This window comes from Leuciscus leuciscus (genome assembly GCF_965113295.1).
Source record: "Leuciscus leuciscus genome assembly, chromosome: 1".
Taxonomy (NCBI): Eukaryota; Metazoa; Chordata; class Actinopteri; order Cypriniformes; family Leuciscidae; genus Leuciscus; species Leuciscus leuciscus.
The window spans coordinates 3528330-3555430 of record NC_138725.1 but is presented as its reverse complement, the minus strand read 5'-3'; the positions used below and the strand labels follow the sequence as shown (position 1 = coordinate 3555430).

The 27101-nt window shown below is 42.6% G+C and overlaps 2 protein-coding genes across 1 annotated transcript in view; one reads left to right on the top strand and one right to left on the bottom strand.

The window, feature by feature from the left end:
* The window catches only part of LOC309480009 (uncharacterized protein), a 135304-nt gene that overhangs the window by 28065 nt on the left and 80138 nt on the right, over positions 1–27101 (bottom strand).
* Positions 18849–27101, top strand: part of LOC309480179 (uncharacterized protein) — a 222050-nt gene continuing 213797 nt past the window's right edge. Inside the window, exon 1 of the mRNA XM_082144577.1 lies at positions 18849–22996. Within this exon, the coding sequence (XP_082000703.1) occupies positions 20664–21839 (1176 nt within the window). The 5' untranslated portion in view covers positions 18849–20663 and the 3' untranslated portion in view covers positions 21840–22996. The remainder of the gene's footprint in view (positions 22997–27101) is intronic.

The window sequence follows — 27101 nt, the reverse complement described above, 5'->3', positions numbered from 1 at the left end:
TTCATGGCTGGTATAATGGCTGACTTTAAATTCTTTGAACTACTAAAACTAATTGTGTCCACTGAAAGAAAAACAACATTTTAACTGAACGAGCAAAGTAGCCTACCTTCACTACCTTCATTATCAGTTGGCATGACCAGATGATTTTCACTGTGGATATCTTTCGCAATTTTGGAACAATATTTCCTTCCCATTTTCAAAGAAAGAGGTCAGCCTTTCCAGAAAACATTTTTCCAAACTCAATGTCAAGCTACAACACAGGATAGAATACACAATTACAACACTACTGTGTTTCCTCAGTATGTTCAGAAAATTTTTTGTCTTTTCGAGTCAAGTTTATGCAATCTTAACTTTAGAGAGGCATTGTGGGTCATTCCAGGTTATGAATAACAGTATAAAAAAAAAATTAAAGTATGGCATGTCTACAAATCGAGGATATTTTTCAAAAATCTGTTGGGGACTTGTTTGCGACCCATAACCTGTGATTACTGTATGTTTTCTCCATGCCAGATTTGATGGTATTGAGGTTTTCTGGAGATGGTTTCATCCTTTTGATCACAGTCGTCCACTCCCGAGAGGACTCCTCCTCCACTTCAGCAGTTATTTCTAAAGTGATAGACACTCCAGAGGAATCACTGATTCGACTACGTTTGCGCTGGTAGCGACGCTGATCATCATGAAGTTTCCTCCGTAGATTCAGAAGTCTCATCTCAATAAATCCACTGTGGGAAACTGGGTCATAGAAATGTTCCTGGATGAAAGGGGTAGGATAACAATTGTAACTTTCACAAGAACCCATGATGTGGGATGACGAGCAAACCAGCAGAGTGGATGTACTTTTGGTGTTATTGTAACTGTAATATTGGTAATTTAAAAAATAAAAATAAAACCAATTACAGTCACTAAATTTTCAATTGATTTGTAACCTAACTAATTAACATCACACTTACTATTCCAATTTGCATTTATTTAAAGTGGGCTTTGTGTGTTTTAAAGGGGTCATGACATGAGAAACCAAATTTGCCTTGATCTTTTGGCATATAAGAGGTCTTTGTACCATTTAAACGTCCTGCAAGTTTCATAGCTTAAGACGTCCTCCCCATTATAAACGAATCATTTATTTAATCAAGCTCTAAATACAGCTCGTTCTGGATCCATGGTATGAAGTGACGTCACGGTACGAAGTGACGTAGCACTCGTTTGCATATGACCGCCTCCAGCGTAGACAACTACGCTTCAAGCGCAAGATAACTACACCTCATTTCATCATCGCACCCCTGTCACGCGCTTCCAATGTGTTCAGTCGACGTGCAGCGAGTGGGTCTGTTTACAAGAAGATTGCGATGTCAGGACACGCAGATGTGCTGTTCCTGGACAAACAACATGTTTGAATAATATACGCTGCTGAAAGATCCAGACGTCAGGGGAAGATGGATGCAGTTTATTTTTTGCGGACGTCCCAGTCACGGCAGTGTTAATTTAAGCGTGTGTTCTCCACATTTCAAGGATGAGTGACAGTTGAGAACAATCGCAGTTTGATGCTGGCTTTGCCAGAAAACTTTTGTACAAGATAAGGCCGTGTGGACTATTCTGGGCTACACAACGACGACGCAAACTGTAAGTAATGTAGGCTATTTAAAACTTTAAACTTTTTTAAAACATTAATTGCAGTTTAATTCATTATGAATAATCACCGTGTTTTTTAGCCTACTTATTGTTTTATAACCGCCATGTTCATGCCCCGTATGCTATTAAAAGATGTAGGCTGTTAAACTGACAAAATAGTTTCACACTTTCTATGTGGACGGGCTGATGCATTCCTAGTTGTGTTGATTGTTCATTTCCTCTGATTCCGACTCAAACATCATTGCAATCGCCATCGCCTCGCACGCATCACCCGTTACTATGGTAACGGTAAACACAGCTCCGCAAAATCCGCACGTTTTGAAAAGGGGGCGTTAACAATTGATGCATAGGCACTGACGTTATCCAATCATAACAGTGGGTGTTAACACTGAACTCTTAAAGGGGAAACACCCCCAAAACAGACTGTTTGAATCAGAGCATGAGAAACAGGGTGGGAAAAGGTCATAAATCACTAAATTTTAAAAGTTTTTTGTCCAAAAAACTATAGTAATACTATAATTGCACCTAAGGGAACACAATAAAATAAAAGAAAAAACCATGTCATGACCCCTTTAATAAGTGCAACTTACAAATCCTTCATTCTCTTCTCCCATCTTGATCTTCAGAGAAGGAAACAGTGTTACCACACTTTCTGCCAACATCCATTTCTCTTCATTACAAGGGTAACTATCAGCAAAATAAAGACATAACATGGAAGAATTACCCAATACATAATACATAAAAATAAAATACAGGAACCAAATTCAGTCAGTTTTCTCTGCCTAATTTTTTCCCTAATTATGTTCAAATTATTAAAAGTAATCAGTGTGTTTTCAAAGTATTCAACATCTTTATACATTATCACATTCACAGTTGTTTTAGTTAATTTCTCAACTGTAAACTTACAATCCACTTTGTTCCACCAACGCACTGACTCCTATCTTCACAAGGAGCTTTCTTGATGTCTCTGAAAGCATTCCTGAAGCTTCATAATCCTTATATATACTCAGACCTTTGCTTTCAATTAGTGCTCACATTGTGTCTACATCAATTATATTACGTTGATGCTGGAAATATAAAAAGCACAAAGTATTTTTTATTAGATGAGTTAGTGATTCAGTTACTCAAAGTCACTCACTTATATTGCTCCTGAATGAATCAGCAGTTTTGAATGAGCTGATGAATGATTCACTCATTAAGACATCACTTAAGACTGTGGTATAAATTATTGAATGATTTGACCATAACTCATTACTATCCTTGATATTCTAACATAGGTAATTTTCATGTGTGTGTAGACTCTAGTGTGTGTGGATTGAGTTGCTGCACTTCCCCCCACACGCAATTTACATATCAATGCAGGAACGTAGTCCCCCCTTGGATAGGTAGACATCGGTCAGAGAGTCCCCTCTTGGTGAGTGTAGAGCGATATTGGTCTGTTAGTAATATAGACATGTATGTGTGTGTGTGCAATGGCACATAACAATGGCAAGTAAATTGTTAGGGACTGCATAACCAAGCATAGAAAGTATCTATGAAGAGAGAGCGTTAAATAAGAAAAATAATATTATAAATGATAAGAGGCGCCGGGCCGTCTGTATTTTTACACCATTGTAGATTTAAATGGTCTTTCCTCAAGCAATTATTTTTTTATGATAACTGATTTGGTTGGTCTTTTCTTTTTTTCTTTTTTTATTGTACATTGTATATGTTTATCTATGCATATTGTGATCTCTGATGCCTGTGTGAACATATATATAAGACAGACTTCATTTTTCACACACACACACACACACACACACACACACACACACACACACACACACACACACACACACACACACACACACACACACACACACACACACACACACACACACACACACACACACACACACACACACACACACACAGTTCCATTGCAGGCTATGAAGTCCCCTGTCGGATAGGTAGACATCGTTCAGAGTTGCAGGTCCCATCTTGGCATGTTTACTTTGTGTACTTAATGTTGCATATTTGAAGTTATATTTTGAAAAAAAGACCTTAAAGGTGCCCTAGAATGTGAAATTGAATTTATCTTGGCATAGTTAAATAACAAGAGTTCAGTACATGGACATGACATACAGTGAGTCTCAAACACCATAGTTTTCTCTTTCTTATTTAAATCTCGTTTTTGAAAAACACCCCTGAAAAACAGGCGAATCTCCACATAACACCGACTGTGACGCAACAGTTGGGATCATTAATATGTACGCCTCTAAAAATTTGCATATGCCAGCCCATGCTCAGTGCCAGGCGGAACTGCGCAGCCGAATCATCAGAAGTTCTGCAGGTGAAGAAACAAGCAGGAGGAGGATCATAGGGAAAATGGCAGATCTATCTATAATCTATCTATAATCGGATACCGCTACAATTTAATTCGAAGTTGTTAGTTGCTCTGCCCATTTCACCACGGACTGTTTTTCTAACCTGGAACAATATCAAGCAGCCAGGCTTCTCTCAACGTCTCATACTGACGAAGGGGGCAATTTCAACTAACGTTATATTCCCGCAAGCGGTAAGTAGTGATTTTATTAACGATAATTTACACTGTGTTATCTAGATCCAGCGCGATATTGTTTTTTCCTCGAGAGACATCATGGCTTGCAAACGAGCGAACGAAGCATGGCAGTTGCTCAGTGTTTGGATGTACAAATGAACACAAAAGTATTTTTTTAGCTCCTTCATCCGTGCCTCTGAAGAACCAGTGGGTTATGTGAATTTCTGATGTGTAATTGTTCAAGTTCAAAGACAGATAATCATTCTCTCAAAGTCGTTCAACACTGTTTATGCATCAGTAAATCGCGTTGCAGTGATAAGATCTTCATTCACGTGATCAACAGGCTGTCATCTGCTCAATGCTCATCTGCAACCTTTATGTGATGGGAATAGATCTAAATACTTAAAAAACTTCTCATGATTCGTTAATCCCGATAGCTGTAATAGTAAAAACGTATAAAAGCTGTAATAGTAAAAGTTTTCCAGATAGCTCTACATGTAATGCCAGATATTTCATATGCAAGCATGTCAGCCAATCACAGCAGTGGGCAACAACACTGAAGTCTCACAGCAGACACGCCCCTTCAAACAGAGTGTTCAAATCAATAGATGAAATCAGGCTAGGAAATATGCCTTTTATTTCTAAATTATAACCAATTTTGATCTAAAAAACATACTAACATTATAAGGGCACCCCAGGAAACATTATAAAATAATAAAATAATCCATTCTACGGCACCTTTAAAAGAAAATTTTGTATGTCATTTTTGTTTCTTCAAAATGACCAGATGCAGCAAGTTAACTTAAAAGTTTTGAATTTGATCTTCAAGAAAGGTCCACTATTGGATGGTAATGAGCGACATATGTTTGGTTGCATTTAAGTTGAGCAATATTTCAAACACTGAATATCTTTGTACATCAACATCCTAGAAACAAAGGAAACAGAAAAAATAAGGACATGTCTATTGATTTTGGTGCCTTCGTGACCGAGGAAAGACAAAAAATAACTTCAGGACGCATTTGTATGAAAGACAACAACTCCCACAATGCACCACATTGCACAGCTCCGCAAGCCACTCCCACTAATCCAGAAAGCGCATATCTGCCTATAAGAGAAATCACTCTTCCGTCTACAAGGCTAGCTACCACCAGAGCTTGAAATTCATTTCACATTCACACAAAATGTCTAGTTAGTTGGCGAACTCATTAGTGCATTACTCCTCGTTTGTATTTCTTTCGAAAAGGTGAATTATTGCATGGTACCTGGATGTTCAGTCAGAACATATGCGGTGCGAAACTAGGATAGTTCTCAACACAAACGTCCGTGTCCTCGTCTGATTCAGAGATTTCGTCCAGGAGAAATTGTCAGCGTTGAAATTTTTTGCTGCAGACGGACTCTATCTCTGTGTTCGTAGCGGTTCGTAGTTGCATAGTGAGATCACCGGCGCCACCAGTCCGCCCTAACTCGAGCCAGTCCGGGCTCCTCGTCCGCGGCAGGCAGGTCTTCTGTCTCGGCTGCTCTTCGCTATAATGCGGCTTGTAAAGGTAGCCACAAACACCTGATTCAAGCATCAGACTTACGAAATCCTCTTCTTCTATATCATATTGAGCACTCTCCTCCGCTATTGTCATAACTTTACATCCGTCTCCACAGCGCCTGTTAGCTTAGCTTCAAACAAGATGGAGGATATTGCTTTCAGTTTCAGAGAGTAAAGTCCCACCCACTGATCTGTAATAGGTCTGTAGCGTGAGCGGGTCCCGCCCCCTGGGAAAGATGAGGAACTAGTGCTAGTGCTAGGAACTAGTCTCAACATAAATCCCCCCCTCTTACACTTCCTCCGACAATGACGCAAAATGACGATTTTTGCGTCATTGTAGGAGGAAGTGTAAGAGGTAAATAACGGATTTCTCCCGTCTCAGGGGAAAATGAGAGAGTGTTGCACGACCATTCAATAGTATGACTGGGTTTCTAACAATGCAAAGCTTAATGCAAATGGGTGGAGTGTCCCTTTAAATGGGAGATGTGGACCGATCATATACTGTATAAGATAATTAATTTCTTAAAGCAATAACTTTCCTGTAATGTCCACAACATAAAGCTTCTGATGTTTGATAGTGCTGTCATCGAAAGTGTTATGATATTCTGGATTATTTGTTGGTATGGATCTGCTACTGAGGTACAGACGAAATTATTAAGAAAAGTAGTAACAAGTAAGTAAATTGTTAGGGACTGCATAACCAAGCATAGAAAGTATCTATGAAGAGAGAGCGTTAAATAAGAAAAATAATATTATGAATGAAAAGAGTATAAGAGGATCTTCTCGCCTCTGCTTTTGAACTGTTGCCGCCGGGCCGTCTGTATTTCTTAACCTGTTGAATGAAAAACAGATTCAAATGGGCTTTCCTCAAGCAATTCAAATGTTTTAATTTTTGATAAAATGGTTTGGTCATTCTTTTTTTAATTGTATATTGTATATGTTTATCTATGCATATTGTGATCTCGGATGCCTGTGTGAACATATATAATATACATTGGGAGCGCATTGGGAACATATTTTATCGTGACCAGCTGTGAATATTGTGTATAACACGTCAATGAAATTGACCCGGAGGTAATATAGCCTCGGTCGGTGACGTCATCGTCGCGCCCCGCGACACGAGGCTATAAGTAGATGAGCCACAGGTGCATCGTCAGGTCTTTTGTCTTCAGACCATTACTGTGCATGTGTGAACGTCAAAACTCTCTCTCTACCTTTTATCTGCTACAGATCTTTGCTAGGAGTTAGTTTATTCAGGCAGTGTGCAGAAAATTTCTCATTTCTCAAGCCTTTTTCTCTCTCGTACATCAAAGAGTTTAAAAAGTAAAAAAGAGGAAAAGAGGAGAAATGAGCCAACAAAACAATAAGTGTTGTGTTCCTCCATGCTCCCATCCCATGTCAGAACTGGATACACACACTTACTGCTATGTTTGTTTGGGAAAGAACATTTGTGCATGGTGATTGTGAGCACTGTGGAATGTTCACAGTTAACCCTCTGGGGTCTGAGGGTTTTTTGGGGTCCTTGAGATGTTCTGACATGCCCTGACATTTGTGCTTTTTTCAGTTGCTTATAAACATATTAATGGCAAAGGTATAATTACACTCTATTTAGCACAAACAGGGCTACCATAATATGTGAGCAACATGCATGTACATGTTTGTATTTTTGAGAGAATAATGTTTATGCATGGTTATTGAAAAAACTAAAAACTAAAGTTTCTGAAATAAGGCTACAAAACACATACTAAATATGTGACAATAAGACTTTTGACTAATGGATGTCGTTGCCTAGAGTTTTTTCTTCAAAATGATGTGAAAATCATCCTGCCCTTATCATTCACATACCACAATACATTGATTTAAATCTTGTAAAACACTTTTTGTTTGTAAAGGCAATATGCGCAAGGGGCGTCAACCATTCAACAGCATCATGCATATGTAGTGGTTCACACCTCAGGAGACAATGGGGCCCGCATACTTAATGAGCCATTCATTCAGGTGTGTCACCTATAGCCACAAGAAAGAATGCAAGAGCAATATATATATATATATATATATATATATATATATATATATATATATATATATAATTCTACCAAATTGGTTCACAGTTGGAAGCATGTCAATTTATTTATTTTTTATTTTTTTTCACTAATTTTGCTTGCAAATTGTATAATATCCAAGGAAAACATGTCTAGTAATTATGCAGTTAATTCTCATACTGTATTTTCAGTTTTGGAATATGTATCCTCTCCCCAAATTTGTCAATAATAAAACACAATAAAAATTATTTAAAGAAAAGGCTTATATTTACCTTTTAAAATTTGTTTACATCTACCTTGTAAATATATTTTTTTTATTAAAAAGGTTACAATTACAACAACAATTGAAGTGTAATCTTTCTTTGTAAAAACTAAAGTATAAATTTTATCATACATATTTCAAAGTTAAGGATTCATTACTTCGAATATAGCCTACATTGACAAAACATACTATATTTAACATATTAGCAAAAATTGGCAAACAAAAGCTTATTTGAGGTGGCAGATATTTTACAGTAAAAATGTGTAATCTATCCAAAACTAATCAACGAATGTTGTCTTTCATTTGTCTGTAACATAGGTCTTTCGTTTTTATTATAAGGAATATAAATGTTAATTTGCAGTTTAATACGTTGCTTATACAAATACATTTTATTTCAACATATTTCAGTCGATTTTTACTCAGTATAGCTAAATAGTTTGCTAAAAGCAGATCATTCATTCATTCACACACGCGATTTAAATTTAAACTGTCTTTTTGCGAGCTGTGGTAAACAGCGCGCATCTCTGCCGTTCATTCATTCATAAACAGAAACCCGATTCACGTGAGAAGGAAAAAAACTTACTACAGTATTCCTCAGCTCGCTCCTCGATATACCCGCACTTCTGAGGTACATTTTCCATTATTATTATTCCTCACAGCGCTGCGAGACGGTGTAAACAAGTAATGATCTGAATAAACTTGTGTTTTCTCGAGCTGATATGGGGGCGTTCACAGGTTTGCGTGGATTGCCTCAATCATTTGCGTTTGAATAGTGCGCGCTCTCCGTGGGCGGGGTCACATTACATTTGAATGAGCTGTAATGAGCTCGACTGGAATCGCTCTCTTTTAATACAGATTTCACAAGATGAGAATATTTGTTTTTTATATAAATTACTTCATTTAAAAGAAGAGAATTCAAGCTTCATGCCTGTGTGTCTGTATGCCTGTCTGACTGAGTTTTCGCTGAGTTATTGTTCATTTTCGGACACGTTTCAGAATGGACTACACTGGCAGAGAGAAGGCAGAACTTGCTTCGTGTTTATTTTTCTTTATTTGGCAAAAAGCACAACACTTTGTTTTTATTGTGAGTATACACAAAAATAATACACATTTAACAGAATCGATTGATGTATGAAACTCCTATGGAAAATCAAAGTCAACAGAGTATTTATGAGTTTCTTTTACACTGATAAAAAAAAAAGCGAGCTGGTATCGCCGGCGATACCGTCGACCTCAGGGGGTTAAAGTGCTTCGCGTTCGCTTTGCTTATTTCAAAGGGGGTAGCGCCCATAATGATTGTGGGGCTCGCGTGCGATCTGGCTGAGAAGCGAGAGACGGTGCTTCCCCATCACTCGCTCTCTCTCCAGATCGCGATGTCCTTTTGCCTGACTACCGAAGCGTGCCTCGGCGCTTCTTCGGCTCGGGCAGAGGACATTGAATCTCGTGGGTTTGTCGCCTCCGAGCATTTCTCCCGTGATGATAAAAGGAGATCGCTCATGGCGATCGCTCGTGCAGTGGCCAGATTGATCTGATCACAACAAAAAGAGTCCCATAAAACACAGTCTATAAATAATTAAAATTGTAAATATTTATGTCTTGTGTCCTCGACATCGAGCCATTCTACTATCGCGGGTGCGAGGGCACGCGATTATATGATACTGCCTCAGTTTGGAGAGACGCTCGCGGGCTATCTCTCCCCTGGGATCACATTATCAGATGCATTTTCAGCGGTTAGGCTGGTACTGCGCTGTACACCATGGCCGTGTTAAAGGCATACCAGGTTGATCTTATGAAAGATTTAAACACAGCCTATCATCCAGACCATGTTTGCTTGTCTGATTGGGATGTGTTTATTGCTGAGGAACTGATATTTATATTTATATATATAATATTTATATAATATAATTATATATATATATATGTATGTATTATATATAATATAATATTGTCTGGCTGTTCTCCGGCCACATTTAATTCTGAGGAATTAAAGCTGCCCCCGAACACATCTCTCGTTATGTTAAAACGTTTGAGAGGTTCTCGAGGTGGTGACTTGTGTGATGGTCGGATTACAGTTAGACTGCCCTCCTTGAGGATCTCCATGACGTTAACATGGGAAAACCCTATTCTTCGTGCATCTTTGTGCCCTTGACGTATTAAGACTATCATGGGTGCAGGGGTGTGTGGTTATACGATGATGGGCCAGTCTGAAGAGACATTTTCTTCTCTTCTTTTTGCTCATCGTCATTTTAGGAGGGTTCAAAAGCAGAGTGTAACGAGTTGCGCTTTCCCTCGAGAAAAACTGGGGACCTGCTCGTTGTACTCAGCAGCTGCATAATAGACCTAAGACAAAATCCTGAGGGTTGTTTTGTCCCAGATCTGTGGGGGTGTGCCCCTACGGGACGAGACATGTAAATCAAACAGCTCCTACCTGACACCCTCACGAAACCACTGTACTTCCTCGCCACCTCTGGTGATTCGGGGAGCAGCGGTTTCCAGCGAAATGTTAGATTTTCTGTTGCTTTTCTGCTGTCATCCAGGACAAGGAACATCTAACATCCCCTCAAAAGGAAGTGTTAAGTTGAAACCACTCACAGAGAGTCTGGCAGCGTGGAAACTTCTGCCAGGTTTTTCTATTTGGGTATTAAGTACAGTACAAATAGGATAGAATCCAATTTATTAATCGTCCTCCGCGTTTCAACGGCGTGGTATTCACTTCTGTGAGACCGGAACTGGCGCATGTACTGTCACAAGAGCTACAATCTCTGCTGAGCAAAGAGGCCATAGAACATGTTCCTCTTCCAGAGAGAGAGTCAGGCATTTACAGCAGATACTTCCTGGTCCCCAAAAAGGATGGGGGGTTGCGTCCAATCTTCGATCTTCAAGGCTTAAACCGTACAGTTAAAGCACCCAAGTTCAAGATGTTAACTGTAAAGACGATTGTGTCGTAAATTCAACATCACGTTTGATTTGTCATGATCGATCTGAAGGACGTATATTTTCATACAGAATATTGCCACAACACAGGAGGTTCCCAAGTTTGCTTTTGGGGGCAAAGCTTACCAATATTGGGTCCTTCCAATTGACCTAGCCATGTTATCTCTAGGGGGCTGAGGTCAACGCCAAGGGCGTTCTCTCACCCACCCTGAGGGTAACATGTTTGGGGTTAAATAAGACTCTGTCACCATCAGGCATAATTGTCTCCCGCTCGTGTCAGGACCAATTTTAACACCCTAAGCAACATCTAGCTAGGTTAGGACATTACATGGGTCTCATGGCAGCTGCGTCCACAATGATTCCTCTGGGCCTTTTGCGCATGAGACCATGTCAGTTGTGGCTCAAAACGGGGGATTTCAATCCCCAAGGGCAAATAAAGGCAAGAACACTCGCTGAGTGCTTCGTGTCCTTTCTAAAATCCATGTTTATGGTAAGGGTTACGCGCTGCGGCTTCGTTCCCTTTCTATGTGGTTCAGACCCCGGTTCCTTGCTTTGGGTCCCACTTTAGGTGTGTCTTGCTGTCGCAGAATGCTAACGGCAGACGCCTCCCTGATGGGCTGGGGAGCGGTCTTAAGTGGTCGTCCAGCTCAAGGGGAATGAGGGGCATCAACTGCTTAAAGCTGATGACTGTATTTCTGGCCCTGAAATACTCTCTCCCTCAGTTAAGAGACTGTCATGTCCTAGTGCGGCACAGTGGCAGTCTCTCACATAATCACCAGGGAGGTTTGTGCTCACGCAATCTGAACAGAATAGCGGGGCACATCTTTCTCTGGGCCCAGGAAAAGTTCCTGTCACTCAGGGCAGTGTACATCTCAGGGCACCTGAATATGGGAGCGGATTCCCTGTCCAGACAGAAACTACTGAGAGGGGGATGGAAAATCCACCTAGAAGTAGTCAAACAGATTTGGATACGAAGCGGAGGTGGACCTCTTCGCCTCTTATCAGAAAGCGCAATGTTCCCTCTACTTATCTCTGAATCACCAAGCCCCTGGGTCTGGATGCGATGGCGCACACATGGCCTAGAATGTGCATGTATGCGTTTTCGTCCAGTTTCTCTGCTCCCAGGAGTTCTAGCCAGAGTTTGGTTCTCCGAGATAATATCTCTCCTCAACAGCTCGCCTTGGACGATTCCGGAGAGGAGGGACCTTGTGTCTCAGACGGAGCGCACGGTATTCCATCCCAGACCCAACCTCTGGAACCTTCATGTTTGGCCCCTGATGGGTACCAACAGAGGGGCACTGGGCTTTTCGCCTGTTGTTGTTGAGACTATTCTCAGTGCTAGTGCTTCCTCCACTAGAAAGAGTTATGTCAACAAATGGAGTGTCTTTGAAAGGTGGTGTGTCATAAATAATGCAGATCCGGTCAACTGCCAGTTTGCTTCAGTTCTGGAATTCCTGTAGGAAAGATTATCAACAGGCACATGCCCCGCCACTCTCAAGGTTTATGTGGCCGCTCTTTCGGCTTGCCATGCCTTGGTTGAAGGGGTGCCACTCGGGAGACATCCTCCCTTCGTTCATTTCATTCATGGGGACAGACGACTGAGGCATCTCATAAAACCAAGATCCTATCATGGGACTTAGCTTTAGTCCTAGAGGGTCTGGTTGAGACTCCTTTTGAACCTCAAGAATCAGCGTCTGACAAACTTCTGACTCTAAGACTCTAAGTTTTTCTTATGGCAATAACTTCTTTGAAAAGAATTGGGGATATGCAGGCTCTGTCGATTTCGTCACCCTGCTTAGACTTTGCCCCAGGAATGGTGAAAGTGATTTTGCATCCTCATCCTGATTACCTGCCTAAGGTGCCTTTTTCGGCTATACATCCTGTCACGCTTGAGGCCTTCTGCTCTCCGCCGTTCACGACGCCGGAACAGGAGAGATCTCATAGACTATGTCCAGTCCGTGCTCTTCAGGCCTACGTCCACCGCACTAGCTAGTGGCGTAAGTCAGAGCGACTTTTCGTCTGTTATGGGGGCCACAACCGATGGCTGCCGCCACTAAGCAGACCATGTCACATTGGGTCAGGGATGCTATTGCTCTTGCCTATGAGGCACGCGGCCAAGCTTCGCCAACAGCTTTAAGGGCTCACTCCACCAGAGGGGTCGCCTCCTCTGCTGCCTTGGCAAGAGGTGCCCCTTGCAGTTTATTTGTGATGCGGCAGGCTGGTCCTCTCCACACACATTCATAAGATTTTATAGTTTGGATGTTCATGCCACTCCGGGGCTCTCATGTCCTTGAGTCGACATCACAAGCTAATGTCTAGGCCTTCTTGTGTTCTTGTGAAACACACCTGCACAACCGTGGGGGTCCAGACCTTTTCAAGCACGACGGCGTGGGTATTCTCGTTCCCAATGCGCTGAGCAGCACAGCATCGATTGTAGCTTTCGAAAGGGAACGTCTCCGGTTACTTAACTGTAACCTTGTTCCCTGAGAAAGCGGAACGAGATGCTGCGCTACTTTGCCGTGCTGAAGATGTCCCAGGACTGCTCTTCAGACAAAATATCCTGACGATGCACCTGTGGCTCATCTACTTATAGCCTTGTGTCGCGGGGCGCGGCGATGACGTCACCGACTTTTCTGACGTCAACAATTTCATTGACGTGTTATACACAATATTCACAGCTGGTCACAATAAAATATGTTCCCAATGCGCTGAGCAGCGCAGCATCTCGTTCCGCTTTCTCAGGGAACAAGGTTACAGTTAAGTAACCGGAGACGTTCCATTGCAGGCTATGGAAGTCCCCTGTTTGATAGGTAGAGATTGGTCAGAGTTTCAGGTCCCCACTTGGCATGTTTAAAAAAAAAAGCATATTTAAAATTATATTATGAAAAAATACCATAAACGATGTTTTGATCTTTTGTTTCTTCAAAACGACCAGAAACACTAGTCCACTCTTGGCCAATGTAGAACAATAGTCCCCTGTTAGTAAACTAGACGTGTGTGTGTGTGTGTGTGTGTGTGTGTGTGTGTGTGTGTGTGTGTGTGTGTGTGTGTGTGTGTGTGTGTGTGTGTGTGTATGTGTGTGTGTGTGTGTGTGTGTGTGTGTGTGTGTGTGTGTGTGTGTGTGCGTGTGTGTGTGTGTAATAGTAAAGCTCTAATTTAAAGGCACAATATGTATTTTTTTTTATTTAAAAATATAAAAAATCACTATATCCATGTTATATATTTTTTAAAGTTGTGTATTTACATTATCCCGACAGTTCCAATTAACTTCTAAATCCAGAGAAATTAATATTTTAATTCGAAGACACGGACCGTGTCTTTATTTCCGTTTTGTCGCCGTCAATGCCGTCATATCCGTGTTGTCTCTGGTTTCCGCTCGTGCTGCCATGGCAACCAGAGCTATGAACCAGAGCCCTCTGATAGTAACCAAACTGACGAGGACAACAGTGTAGTTCGCAATGTCTATTTGCACGCTGTTGTTGTTTCGTTCAAACATTATGGACCATGGCAAGCAGACTTTGGATACAAAAGGAGAACTAAACCGAGAATCAATATCAGCGCGGTGTTTTCGAGATGTCGAGAGCTCCCATGGACACTATATAAACGAGAGCTCCACGTCCGAGACTTCGACAACTCCTACATGTACTTTATTAAACAGGTGAGCACATTTACATAAAACTAATCAAGGTTATATAGTTCAACAATGATAAAATGTTAGAATATGATCTGTATGTTATTCTAATGTTGATCTAGCTAGCTTACTGCTAGTCTCATACAGACAAACTAACGTTAACACATACATTTCAACACATTCAAATGCAGTTTAGAGTGATAGTGTAATGTTAGACCAAGTGAAACAGCGCTGCGTTACCTCTCAAGTTTAATTTGTCTAATAAACTGACCTGTGAGTAGTAATTCTGCGTGTAGTTCGGTAGAATGAAATATCCATATTCCTTTTATATCCGCGGGACTCGCATCGCGTTTGGAGCTGATAGCTGTCTCTTAGCAATCCCGAACTGCTTCATATCACAGTCATGATAAAAGCATCGATGTATTCAGTAATCCATATACATTATTAGATCGGTCGGCTTGACGTTGACGACAAAATCCATAATTCATAGCAAATGTTGCGTCATCAATCTACGCCTTTGTTATTGTAAATAGGTTAGCGACCCCTAGTGGAGAAAAAATCCCATATTGTGCCTTTAAGCAGAGACGTCAGAGAGTCGTCAGAGTCAGACTTCCTGTTTTTCATCTGTTTTTTTTTTTTTTTTTTTTTTTGTCTGCACAGCAAAAACTCCAGTGTTTAATGAACTCTGTGTGCACTGTTGTTTTAGTTTCAGAAGTGAAGCTCGTCTGAAGATCATCTCCTGAATGACAATTTTCCACTGGTCACTTGGTACTGTATTTTGTGTAAATATAATGTAGCTAAAAATAATGAGAACTAGACTAAATATCTGGTAAATTATGAGAATTAAAAATATTATTCTTTAAAAGCATGAAATTACATGATTTCTGATCGATTACAGGTTTTCTGAATTGCTAAAAACCATCACTCACTTTCTTAAAACCCCTTATACACAAAACCAAATCTTCAAACCACATCCAGAGAGACTCTGACAATGCTTTCAGATCATACACGCATCAGTCAATATTAACTTAATCACTGTTTGGGGTCAAAATGACCCCAATGGACTTTTCCTTCATTTTTTAAAAATGTTACCTTCATCGCAGGGGCATGAAACTCTGTGACTTTTCCTAAATAATCTATCTAAACATGCACAAAAAAACTGGGCTTGATTTGGTTGTTCTAAAGGTGTGTAAATTTTTTTTTACCATTTAAGGTGTTTGGGGTCAAAATGACCCCACATTGAAAATTAATGGGAAAATGAAAAAAAAGGACTTTTTTTAATTTTGTTTGTCAAAAAAATAAAAGTAAATCCATTATAAATCTGAAACTTTTTACAAATAAACCAAGGTCTGGTTCTAGAGCATAAATAAAAAGTAGAACGAACTTTCTATCTCATACACACACACACACACACACGCACACAAACACACAAATGTATGTGACTGCAACAGAGAGCATTTTTACAGAAATTGGCAAATAAAATAAACAAAACTGGCATAAATCTAAAAAAAAACTACATTTAAATCAAGGTCTGGTCCTAGAGCATAAACCCAAAGTGGAACGAACTTTCTATCTTTCTATCTCATACACACACACACAAACACACACGTATGTCACTGCAACAGAGAGCATTTTTATAGAAATTGGCAAATAAAATCAACTAAACTGGCATTAATCTGAAAAATGTCACATATGCAACATGGAACAAGCTTGCCCCCACACCCACACCCACACCCACACACACACACACACACACACACACACACACACACACACACACACACACACACACACACACACACACACACACACACACACACACACACACACATTGCAGTCATGTCAAAGTGGTGACTTGTAATGTTACTGCAAATGTATGTATAATAATTTGCAAAAGCAAGATAATTCAAAATATATCAGAAAACAACAACAAATTATAACTCTGACAAAACTACATATTTTTTATGTATTTCAAAATGTTTAAATAAATATTCACAAAATATATATCATAAAGTTGTGAGGAGAAGTTTAAGCATCAAGAAAAATGAAGTGAAAATGAATGAGTCTCTATCTATGGCCCTCTATTGGATACATGTGGTCATTGCACTTTAATTCCTTACCTATAAGAAATAAAGTTCTCTTACGAGAGGTCTCTCGTACTTGCGTAAGAATATCTTACGCTAGGGGAAAACCTCTTTTCCTCGAGATATTGAAGCCAAAAATTATCCTTAATTTTGCAATAATGTAAAACGCATTGCAGCAGCATGCAGACATGGGCGAGACAGCTCGCGCGCCCATTGGCTGCTCTGCGGCAACTGCACCAGCCTATCGATAGAGGCTCCTCATGACGTCAGAACCAATGAGGGCGCTTCGCGCCCATTACGTCATGTCCCGCCGAAATCGGGTGGGGCCAGGGCTATAAATACGGCCCAGAGAGGCTGGTTTGGTCAGTTTTTTATCTCTTCAGCGGGCTCACGCATCGCTGGATCCTGAGAGGAAGCCGCGCCGTCTGATTGCAAGCACCCAGCGGGATTACTCTGCATCTGAAGCTGCCGGTCGACAACTCGCCGCCTTCAGTCGCCGTTCCTGCTGACGCTTTCCGGCGTACATATCCTTTTCTCTGTTACTGTGTTTTGTGTATGTGTGTGTGTTCGCCGCCGCGACACACACTCTCATTGCACTAAAAGAGTTTTAGTTTTACTTTTTCAAGACGCCCCTTTCCCCCCCAACCCGCAAAGCTCGCCGGTGCGCCCGCTTGCCTTGCCTGCTTGGAGGATGATACCTGCTCTCCCTCTGTTCGAGCCGCGCAAACCGCGCCGTTCACAGGGGATGTCAGGAGCGGACGGTCACGGGGCTAGCTTTCTCTCTCCCTCTGTTCGAGCCGCGCAAAATGCGCCGTTCACAGGGGAGGCTGGAAGCGGACGGTCGGGGTTAGTTTTTCTTTACGTACAAGAAAGCTACCCTGCCTCTGCGCCCCATTCACGCGTCAATCACCAGCGAAAGGAGAAAATAGCGTTTTAGTCCCGCCGAGGCTGGACTGACCTGAATTTTTCTCACACATTTCTCAGTTCCCCGATCAGGCGACTGGAAATATAAATATTGCAGCGCCGGCAAGCAAACGCCGAGGAAAACATGTTGACGCTCTTATATGCTCGTGCATCTGAAAGCCTTTGTGTTCCCCCCTGTGGCTCAGTGGCGGAATCTTTGGTTTTTTCACACGAGAGACCGGTGTTCGAATCTCGGTCTAACGGCAGATTAATTATGCCTCCAATGCTTCGCTCTGTCAGTTCCCTTAAAGGCAACTGCAGATGTTCATTTTGCAGCCAACGAGCGCGTTGTACAACCCGCTCGCCTGCACCCAAACACCGTTTCTATGGTTCCCGTGCGTCACTGGCGAAAGGAGAAAAGAGTGATAATGTCCCGCTGCGGCCGGGCCGAATTCTATTTCTCACACATTTCTCATTCCCCTCTGAAGTTCAGGCGACTGGAAATGTCATACTGCAGTGAGTGAGCCTGTTGTAATGCACGCACGCCTGTAAACAAACGCCATCATGTTGACGCTCTCTGTTTCTATGGCAACTTCTCGCTCGTTCAGTTCCAGTAAATGCGACTGTTCCAGTGTATTCTGCAGTAAACAAGTCGGCGACACAGCCCGCTTGCCTGCACACAAACGCCGCTTTACGGCTACCCAGATAAATCCCATAGAGTGTATTTTCTGGTGTTCCGGCCACGGCCGATGGTGTTATGAGTGTAAACAAAATGCCCACTGCCCAGTGCTCATTCCTACACAGAAACACAGGTTTCTCTGATAATACTCACGCTATATAAATGCCTTTGTGTCTTCCCCTGTGGCCCAGTGGCAGATTCTCAGGTTTTCACGCGAGAGACCCGTGTTCGATCCCAGGTCAACCGGCAAAAAAAACAAAAAACAAAACAAATTTTTTGCCGTCAATGCTCGCTCTGTCAGTTCCCTGAAAAGGCGACTGCAGATGTGTATTTTTGCAGCCAACGAGCGCGTTGTACAACCCGCTCGCCTGCACCCAAGCACCGTTTCTATGGTTTCCGTGCGTCACTACCTCCATTTTCACACATTTCTCTGGAAATGTCAATATTGCAGTGCACGAGCCTATTGTAATACACGCACACCTGCAAACAAACGCCAGCATGTTGACGCTCTCTGTTTCTATGGCAACTTCTCGCTCGTTCAGTTCCAGTAAATGCGACTGTTCCAGTGTATTCTGCAGTAAACAAGTCGGCGACTTGTGTATTTTCTGGTGTTCCGGCCACGGCCGATGGTGTTATGAGTGTAGACAAAATGCCCACTGCCCAGTGCTCATTCCTACACAGAAACACAGCCCGTCGCACAGGGCTCGCGCACATGAAATCGACCCAGATCGATTGCGCATTAAATGTGGTAAATGTGCCCACTGCCCAGTGTCCACAAACACTACGTTCTGCATGTTTCAAGGTTTCTGTAAAACGAAACCAACATGCATTCGCTCTGCTCAGGCAGACAATGCTCTCAGTGTTATAAATGTGCCCGCTATCCCACGCCCACATTCACACATAGACATGACAGGTCTTACGGGACTCGCCCAGCCCTCCCCCTCTCGGTTGACCACCGCAGAGGAGTCGAGCGCGGGCAATCTGCCCGCTGTTATCAGCGCGCCCCCTGCCTCAAATGTCATAAGCGCGACGCTTATGTTGCAGCACACTGAAGCCCCTCTGTCGCTGAGCGACCAGAGCGCGCTTCGCATTCAACCCCTAGCCATTCGTGCAAACGCATGGGCAAGGCTACCCGGGGTTTCGAAGTGGGTGCTAGACATTATAGAAAGAGGCTATTCGCTACAGTTCAGTCGACGCCCGCAACGCAAAGCGGCGCGAATCGATACTACGGTGAAAAAGGAAGTAGCACACCTACTTCGGGCCGAAATAGCGAAGTTACTGAGCAAAGGGGCTATAGAACCCCTATCACAAGCTCAGAGCGAAGGGGGCATGTACAGCAGATATTTTCTGGTACCCAAAAAAGACGGAGGTCTCAGACCCATTTTAGATCTAAGACGACTAAAAGCACTTCTGAAACGACGGTTCAGAATGCTCACGACCAAGAAAATCCTCTCGCAAATTTGCCAAGGGGACTGGTTCATGTCGATAGATCTGAAAGACGCTTATTTTCAAATACAAATAGCGTCACGTCACAGGCGATTTTTGAGATTCGCCTTCGAGGGCCAGGCATATCAGTACACAGTCCTGCCATTTGGCCTATCCCTGGCACCTCGCGTATTCACGATGTGCATGGATGCAGCGCTCGCACCCCTCAGGCTCCGAGGCATACGAGTGCTGAATTATTTGGACGATTGGCTGGTTCTAGCTCGATCACAGTCGGAGCTCATAGAACACAGGACCATATTACTCGATCACCTCGAGAATTTAGGTCTCACAGTCAATTGGGCAAAGAGTTCACTGTCTCCTAGTCAGAAAATATATTTTCTGGGCACAGATCTGGACTCCGCTGTCTATGACAGCACAGCTGTCGCCGCAGCGCAGACTAAGTATTCAGCGCATGACAGAGATTTTTCGCCACGGCGCTTTAGTCCCGCTCAAAAAGTTTTCAAAGGATGCTGGGTCTCATGGCTTCAGCATCCTCAGTGCTTCAGCTGGGTCTGCTTCGCATGCGCCCGCTGCAGTATTGGTTGAAAGCGCGCGCAGAGCTTGGACCTCCGGTCTCGCGCGCCTCAAGGTCGATCAGAAATGCGTCGCAGCTCTGAAACCTTGGACAGTGACCGACTGGTACCGGTCAGGTGTAAGCCTGGGGACTTCCTCGAGTGTGAAGGTGGTGTCTACGGACGCCTCAACCTCGGGATGGGGAGCGCTGCTCGAGGGCAGACCGTTATTCGGCCAGTGGTCGAAACGGGAAAAGCTTCTGCATGTAAACTGCCTGGAAATAATGGCAGTCGACAACGCGCTGAGGCGCTTTTTTGTCCCCAGATAAAAAGACACCACGTCTTGGTCCGTTCGGACAACATGTCAGTGGTGGCTTATATAAATCACCAAGGAGGTATCAGATCCAGAATCCTTCACAGGCTGACGGAATGCCTCCTGGTCTGGGCTCAGCACAATCTGCGCTCGCTCAGGGCAGCGCATGTGCCCGGTCATCTGAATGTGGGACCAGACAGACTGTCCAGAAACAATCTGCCGACAGGAGAATGGTCTTTACATCCACAGACAGTCAAAATGCTATGGAGGACATTTGGCAGAGCGGAAATAGACCTATTTGCGTCTCAAGAGAACGCTCATTGTCAGGAATTCTTCTCCAAGAGCAGGGATGCGCTGGCTCACGTCTGGCCCCGCTGCCCGCTCTATGCGTTTCCCCCTGTCATGCTCCTACCCCAGGTGTTAGAGCGAATCAGGGAGAGCGGATGCCCAGTGCTACTCGTCGCCCCATTTTGGACAAACCAAGTCTGGTTTCCAGTCCTGATGCAGCTGACGAGTACCGCCCCGTGGCCGATACCGGTGAGGAGGGATCTCCTCTCGCAGGCGAGCGGCTCGATCTGGCATCCTCGCCCGGAGCTTTGGTCCCTACATGTGTGGGCCATCAACGGGTACCCGTTAACCTCCCAGCGGGAGTGTTAAACACGATCACGCAGGCTAGAGCTCCATCTACGAGGCGGCTCTATTCCTCAAAATGGTCTGTGTTCACTAGCTGGTGTACAGCGAGTGGCACTTCACCCTCACGCTGTGGGGTGCCGGAGGTTCTCTCCTTTTTACAAGAGCTTCTGGATAAGGGCAGAACCCCATCCACGCTCAAAGTTTATGTGGCGGCCATAGCAGCGTTCGCTGAACCACTGCTTGGCCAGTCATTAGGAAGGAACGATCTGGTCATTCGCTTCCTTAGAGGAGCTAAGAGGCTGAACCCTCCCAGACCACCCTCAGTTCCCGTTTGGGACCTTTCCACGGTTCTGGAAGCCATGAAAGGTGCCCCATTCGAGCCAATACAGTCAATAGACCTGAAACTCTTGTCTTTCAAAACAGTGTTTCTTCTGGCTCTCGCTTCAGTGAAGCGCATAGGGGATTTGCAAGCGCTCTCAGTGAGCGCGACGTGTATGAGTTTGGGCCGAATGACTCGAGAGTCATACTCAAACCAAAGCACGGATATGTTCTTAAATCCCTCAACACACCGTTTAGGGCACAGGTTATCTCCCTGTCGGCCCTGCCGGTATCTGAGGAGGAAGGGGACGCAGGCTTCCTTTGCCCGGTCAGGGCGTTAAGAGCCTATGTGTCTCGCTCATCTGTTTTCAGACAGACGGAACAGCTCTTTGTTTTGTTCAGCGGACGTTCTAAGGGACTAGCTGCGTCAAAACAGAGTCTATCCAGATGGATAGTTGATGCTATAGCGCTAGCTTACACATCCAAGGGCCTGCAATGCCCGATAGGTGTCAAAGCGCACTCCACAAGAGGCATGGCCTCGTCGTGGGCTTGGTCCAGTGGGATTGCCTTGCAAGATATCTGTATGGCGGCAGGCTGGGCCTCCCCGTCTACATTTATAAGGTTTTATAACCTCGAGGTTCCCGCTTTGCAAGCTAGGTTGCTCTCGGTTTAATTTTTCAGTATTACCCGCCCGATGCTATCGGCTCGGGATGCTGAAACTGCTAGAGCGTCGATCACTGATCGTCTATATACTTCTGTGGGCAGTACGTAAGTCCCCCATATTTACCAGTCCAGGCTGAGTTCGCCCTGGCTGTGTGGAACACTTGATATAGCATGCTCTTATCAGAGCTCTATATTACAGGAATGATGCTATTCTAGCCCCTCTTCCCGGATTCTCTGTGAGTCCCTTGTGATTAGGCACTGTATGAGCCCCGGGCACCTTCCCTTGGGACTTTAGTGTTATGTCTCAAGCACGCACGGCGTTTTACATTGTGTTCCCCTAGCGTAAGATATTCTTACGCAAGTACGAGAGACCTCTCGTAAGAGAACGTACTCGGTTACTAACGTAACCTCGGTTCTCTCTAGAAGAGGGAACGAGTACTTGCGTATCTTGCCGTGCATGCGTCATGTTCTGATTCGCTTCAGCGATGAAAAACTGACCAAACCAGCCTCTCTGGGCCGTATTTATAGCCCTGGCCCCACCCGATTTCGGCGGGACATGACGTAATGGGCGCGAAGCGCCCTCATTGGTTCTGACGTCATGAGGAGCCTCTATCGATAGGCTGGTGCAGTTGCCGCAGAGCAGCCAATGGGCGCGCGAGCTGTCTCGCCCATGTCTGCATGCTGCTGCAATGCGTTTTACATTATTGCAAAATTAAGGATAATTTTTGGCTTCAATATCTCGAGGAAAAGAGGTTTTCCCTAGCGTAAGATATTCTTACGCAAGTACTCGTTCCCTCTTCTAGAGAGAACCGAGGTTACGTTAGTAACCGAGTACGTTTTTCGACTAACCTTTAGATGTCAGTATTCTATCCCTAACACATAGAGCAATGTTCAAAAACTATTTAGATTTAATTAAGATCATCATTTAAGTGATTTTTTCTTTAAAATATCTTTTTTCATGAGCCAATTTATGGCCTAGTTATGTAATTGTGCAGTAAATAGTTAAAAAACTTCAAAATTTCCACAAAAACACAGCATAAATGTATAGTTGAGAAGTAAATAAAAAAAATGATATATAGTTTTCCATATAAAAATTTATATTTCCTTATGTAATCGCTCTTTAAAAGTTTGGGGTCATTTTGACCCCAAACACCTTAAGTGTTATCCTTTTTTAACAGTGATTAAGGGTTATAAACACTACAGAGAAAAATGGAGATGCAGTTACAGAAAAAAAGTATATTGTAACTAAGTAAACAAATTTAGCAACTATGTAAAAAAATACAGGAATGACAGCTTACCGTAGTTAGGTGAATAAATAATGTATGTCCTGAAAGTGTAGTATTATACTGAATATTGTATTGAATGTCTGTATATTCAGCACTTTTGTACTGTGAAAATACAGTGACCCAACGGCAAAAGCCAAAAAGGTTACAGTAAAAAAACTCTTCCTCCTATTACACACAAACTGTTCCTCCTCTCACTCTTATGTTGTTTCCATCCAGTGTTACTATCAACATTAGAGCAACAGTTTTGGCTCTCTGAACGGACTTGTATTATGTACAGTTGGTTTAGTCACATCATTAGAAATAAGTGTGAACTATTTTGAGTCGTTGTGTGTGAACGATGACAACTGTGTTGTAGTTGTGTTTAACTTTTCCATGCCCACAGGGCACACAAACATGCCAAATATTAAAAATAAAAGGATTACAATGTAAAATATTTTTATTGTGTACATAAAGACATGGTGGAATCCAGCTTGTCCCATAGATGATCTGCTTGCGTTTTAACCTCTCTCACACACACATACACACACACAGCTTTAACCGTAAGGAGGGTTCCAATGTTTCTTAGAAATTGTGAAAAAAAAAAATATTTCACGTGACATTCAGACTATGAACAACCGTGACTCAAAGTGAAACTGAGGGTTGTGCTAGTAATACAAACCATGTCATAATACATAATATTTTAGGATTAGATCTCGACAATAAAGCAAATAAATCTTCTCGCATTTGTTTGGCCCTGTCTCAACTTTATAACACGGTTGCAACGCGACTTGACTGTTTTTAAAAAAACGGAAAGACGACGAAAGAGACCAGGCTGAAGATCGTGAGCCTAACCCTTTCAAAACGCCCAGGGCTTTGAAGAAGTTTTGCCCCAATTCTTCTACTCCAACCGGTACAAGAACGCGAAAGAGCGGTTCTCTGTTCGTCTTTTAAAATTAATGCGCTGTCGATTTCTTTTATAGACATCTCAAAAACATCTCAATTCTCCTGCTGCAGTCATCTTTGTTGTAAACTAATTCAACCCAAGCGCTCTTTGAGGACGTGGGTGATTACGTAACCGCAGATCATCTGTCCATCATCAATTAAAGCCCGCCCTGGCAATTTGATTGGCTCGGCCTTCTGGGAGCCGAGCATTATTACTCCTCAACGGATCGAGTCCAGACCGAACTTCCAGACCAAAAAATGTTGTGGCGGGGTTCGGGCTGGCACCCAGGCTAGAAGCATCTAGGAAGAGAGGTCGTTCTGACATGTGGGAAAACTTTATTCTGATTGCTCCTGATAAAGTATGTGTGCTGGCTGTTAAATATTATTATTATTAAATATTAGGCTACAAGTAGAGTTATAGAACTGTAACTATGAGTAGCCTTTACAATAGCTGTCTCAAGTCTGTATAAAAACATCTGAATGAATTTTCTCTAAATGTGGAGAGGTTGTTAGCAAAAAACCCCCCCCAAAAAACAGGCTCAGTCCAAAAAGTGTGGAAAAAATATTTTATTTATTATTATTTAAATTAAAAATCTTTTAGTGTTCCCTATCCGACATACCCCCTGGCCATAGTTACACAAGCACACCCAACTTGTGCCATATTTCCCAACACATCCTCTTTTTCCCCAGGACTCTCTCCCCAATACCCAATAACACAATACACACATTCATCAATCTTTATTTATAAAAAGAATGGTATCCCATTCTTAGTATATATGTGCACTGTGTCTGTGTGTGTGTGTGTGTGTGTGTGTGTGTGTGTGTGTGTGTGTGTGTGTGTGTGTGTGTGTGTGTGTGTGTGTGTGTGTGTGTGTGTGTGTGTGTACTAGATTTATTTCAGTCGTCTTAAAGCCTCCTGTCCACTATCTAGCTGGGATCATTTAGATGCAGCCTTGGCACTTCACCAGGCGAGGTCGCTGTTACTGAAGCTTCGAGTAATGAACCCATTTTCAAAACAATTCTTCTAAGTGGTTCAGTGCTTCACCAAAGCTTCATTTGCCCATCACTAGCAGCTCCCAGCATGCATTGCTGCATGAATCATGTCACCATTGTTGAGATTCATATGCTTATTCTTGATGTCTGTGTGTCTAAAGTAAGTTCCCCACAATGTATTTTAAAAATCATGATCTGGTCACAGTCTGATCTGTGGCAAGAAATTCTTATTGGTGATAATAAACCAAAGAGTGGCAATAAATATCTAATTGTCTTCATTGACTACTTTTCGAAATGGGTAGAAGTGAGTGCAGTGCAGTCAGCGACAGCTCATGTGGCAGCAACTAAGTTTCTGAGTTATTTTCTCGACATGGTGCGCCAACCTGCCTCATATCAGATCGTGGGACCCCGTTTGTGAGCAATCTTTTTGAGCATGTGGTTGCTGCCCTGTACTGAACACCGGCTGACAACGGCATACCACCCGCAAACGAACGCCACTGAGAGGGTAAACCGCACACTTAAAGCTGCCATACGTGCATACGTGGAGGACAAGCACACTTTGTGGGATAAGTATCTTCCACAAATCTGTTTTCGCTCTTTGAACTGCTTGCCATGAGAGAACAGGTCTATCTCCAGCAATGTTGTTATATGGCCGTGAGTTGGAGACAATGCTTGATTTGATAACACAACTTTAATTAATTATGTAAGGTAGATTTTAACTTATCACTATGTTTGAGTAGCCTTGAAATAAAGGAAATAAAAGTTTTGTCACAAGGGTACAAATATGTACCCTATGCCAAGGGTGCAAAAGCTGTACCCTTGAGGGTACAGCCCCAGTGACAAGCCATTGTACCCCTAAAGATACAATTATGTACTTTATTTTCTGAGAGTGTATTGATCAATATGTGAATCCGTTGACCTACACATCACACAAGTTGTGGTCTCATTGGCACAGATTACTTTAGATGAGATTAGATAGAACTGTGTTGATCCCAGTTTGGTCACATGCTTTTTCTGCTCTGCTGTGATTTGTTAGATATGTAAGGAATAATTGACGACGAAAGTTTTGAGTAATGAACCTTAGAGAAGACTAAATCCAGAAACAGCTTTTAACAAAAAGCCCTTTAAATTATTATTTATTTGTTATATTATCTGCAATAGTATAAATTATGTATAAATGATACCTTAAATGACGTCGAAAATATGTCCACAATGACCACATTTGAACTAGTTTTTAACCCTGAACGGAGGCATGAACGTCTTCAGAGGCAAATAGAATTCAGAAAATTATATAAAAAGTAAGTGGGAAATCATGATCAGTGATTCTCATCTCTGCTTATTAACATCAGGTGTCACCACTAATGGCCAATCATCACTTAATTAATCACTTAATTATCTCATTAACTTCAACACTGCTTAACTGTTCATTTTAACACCCTGTAGTGTGGACACATATGTACACTGAGGAGTGTTAATTTAACACTGGGGATTTTGCTGTGCAGGCACAATGAATGACAATGAACAAACACCATCTATGCAGGAAGTCTTACAATCATGTCTTACTATTGCTCTGGCTGTTTTCTCCTCTCTATTCCTTTCATTTATTTCTTCCTCCTGTTGTGTAGGTGAGCTTCATGATGATGACAAATACTCTCTCTGTGTAGTAACATTCACCACAAGAGGGCATCCTATAACTTGTGTTCCTGCTAGTCTCTTTTATTCTGCTCTCTTCTTTCCTTC